The following is a 1,386-nucleotide window of genomic DNA, read 5'->3' as shown; positions in this document are numbered from 1 at the left end:
CTCCCGGTGCTGCTGCTGCGCGTGGTGGGGCCCCCAGGGTTTGCTGCAGCTGCTGCAGCAGCAGCTCTCAACTGAGGGACATTTTAAGCTGCTGTAGGGATACGTATCCCCCTGCTGCTGCTGCTGCTGCGGCTGCAGCAGCAGCTGTTGCTGCTGCTGCAGTGGGGTTTATGGTGGTGTGAGTTGCTGCTGCTGCTGCTGCTCAAGGCGATGGGTACGCTGCGCTGTGTTTCTTCTCTGCTGCCTGTGGCTCCTCCCCCGGGGGGCAGGCTGGCTGTGTTGGGGCCGGGGCTGGGAGCGCGTGTGGGGTCTGTGTTGGGATCGAGTGTGGGGTGGGGATCGAGTGTAGCGCGCGCGATCCCGCGTGTTTCCGGGTGTACATACACCGCACACACCCCGTCTGTATCTGCTTTTCGCGGTGTATATAGGGGTTGTTACCCCTCACCAACACCAGCAGCAGCAGCAGCAGCAGCAGCAGCAGGAACAGCAGCAGCAGCAGGAGCAGCAGCAGCAGCAGCAGAAAGAGAAGCAGAGAAAAAGTTTTTTTTTCTATCAACTGGGTGCTGCAGGGGCTTCGCTGTCTCTCCCCTCAGACCCCACATACACCGCGGGGTTCTGTACCCGCGCGTGCCGCAGCCGTATATTCTCGTTGTGCTGCTGCGCTCTGTCTCGGGTGTAGGCACAGCGGGGCAGCTGGTGTATGTACGCCGCGGCTTCTTCAGACACCACCTGGCTCGCTCAGGAGCAGCAGCAGCAGCAAACTGGCAAAATATAGATGCTGTCTTGCAGCAACTACAGCAGCAGCAGCAGCAGCAGCAGCTGCTGCAGCAGCAGCAGCGGCAGCAGATGAGGCGTGATGAAAGGTCTGGGGAGAGTACAGGACCTCCTCCTCCTGCTGCTGCTGCTGCTGCTGCTGCTGCTGGTGCTGCTGCTGGTTCTATCAGCAGCAGCATGGGAGCAGCAGAAGCACCAGCAGACGATGGGGGTGCTGCACTGGGTTGGGTGCGGCGGCTGCAGCTGCGCGTAGCAGCAGCAACAGAGGAGACAGACGAATCCCTGCTGCTGCAGCCTTTGTCTCCTCTTTATATTTTACATAAACTATCAACAGAGCATGGCCTAGATATTCTCCCCACAGACATCAGGCTGCTGTCCTGCAGGCTGCAGCAGCAGCAGCAGCAGCAGCAGCAGCAGCAGCAGGGGGAGGAGCAGGAGGGGGGGGAGGAGGGTTGGGTTGAGAAGCAGCTGGGGGGGGTCCCGCTGCTGCCTATACACCGCGTTGGGGTGTATACGCTGCTCTGTGTTCTCCCCGGGCGCATGCAGCCTCTCAGCCGCTCCTGCACTCTGCATGTGGTGTCTAGCACTAAACACTCTATGTCAGTTGCGGCG

At 60.7% G+C, this 1,386-nt stretch overlaps 1 protein-coding gene across 1 annotated transcript in view; it reads left to right on the top strand.

Moving 5' to 3' along the window:
• EMH_0054990 (ribosomal protein L9, N-terminal domain protein, putative) overlaps positions 1-1,386 on the top strand; it is a gene marked incomplete at both ends in the record, with an annotated part of 5,691 nt that overhangs the window by 4,191 nt on the left and 114 nt on the right. Inside the window, one exon of the mRNA XM_013497178.1 lies at positions 429-1,386. Coding sequence (XP_013352632.1) covers positions 429-1,386 — 958 coding nt within the window. The remainder of the gene's footprint in view (positions 1-428) is intronic.

The sequence above is a fragment of the Eimeria mitis genome, genomic scaffold, assembly GCF_000499745.2.
Source record: "Eimeria mitis Houghton genomic scaffold, Emh_scaff2515, whole genome shotgun sequence".
Classification (NCBI taxonomy): domain Eukaryota; phylum Apicomplexa; class Conoidasida; order Eucoccidiorida; family Eimeriidae; genus Eimeria; species Eimeria mitis.
This window is presented reverse-complemented; position numbering and strand designations above follow the sequence as displayed.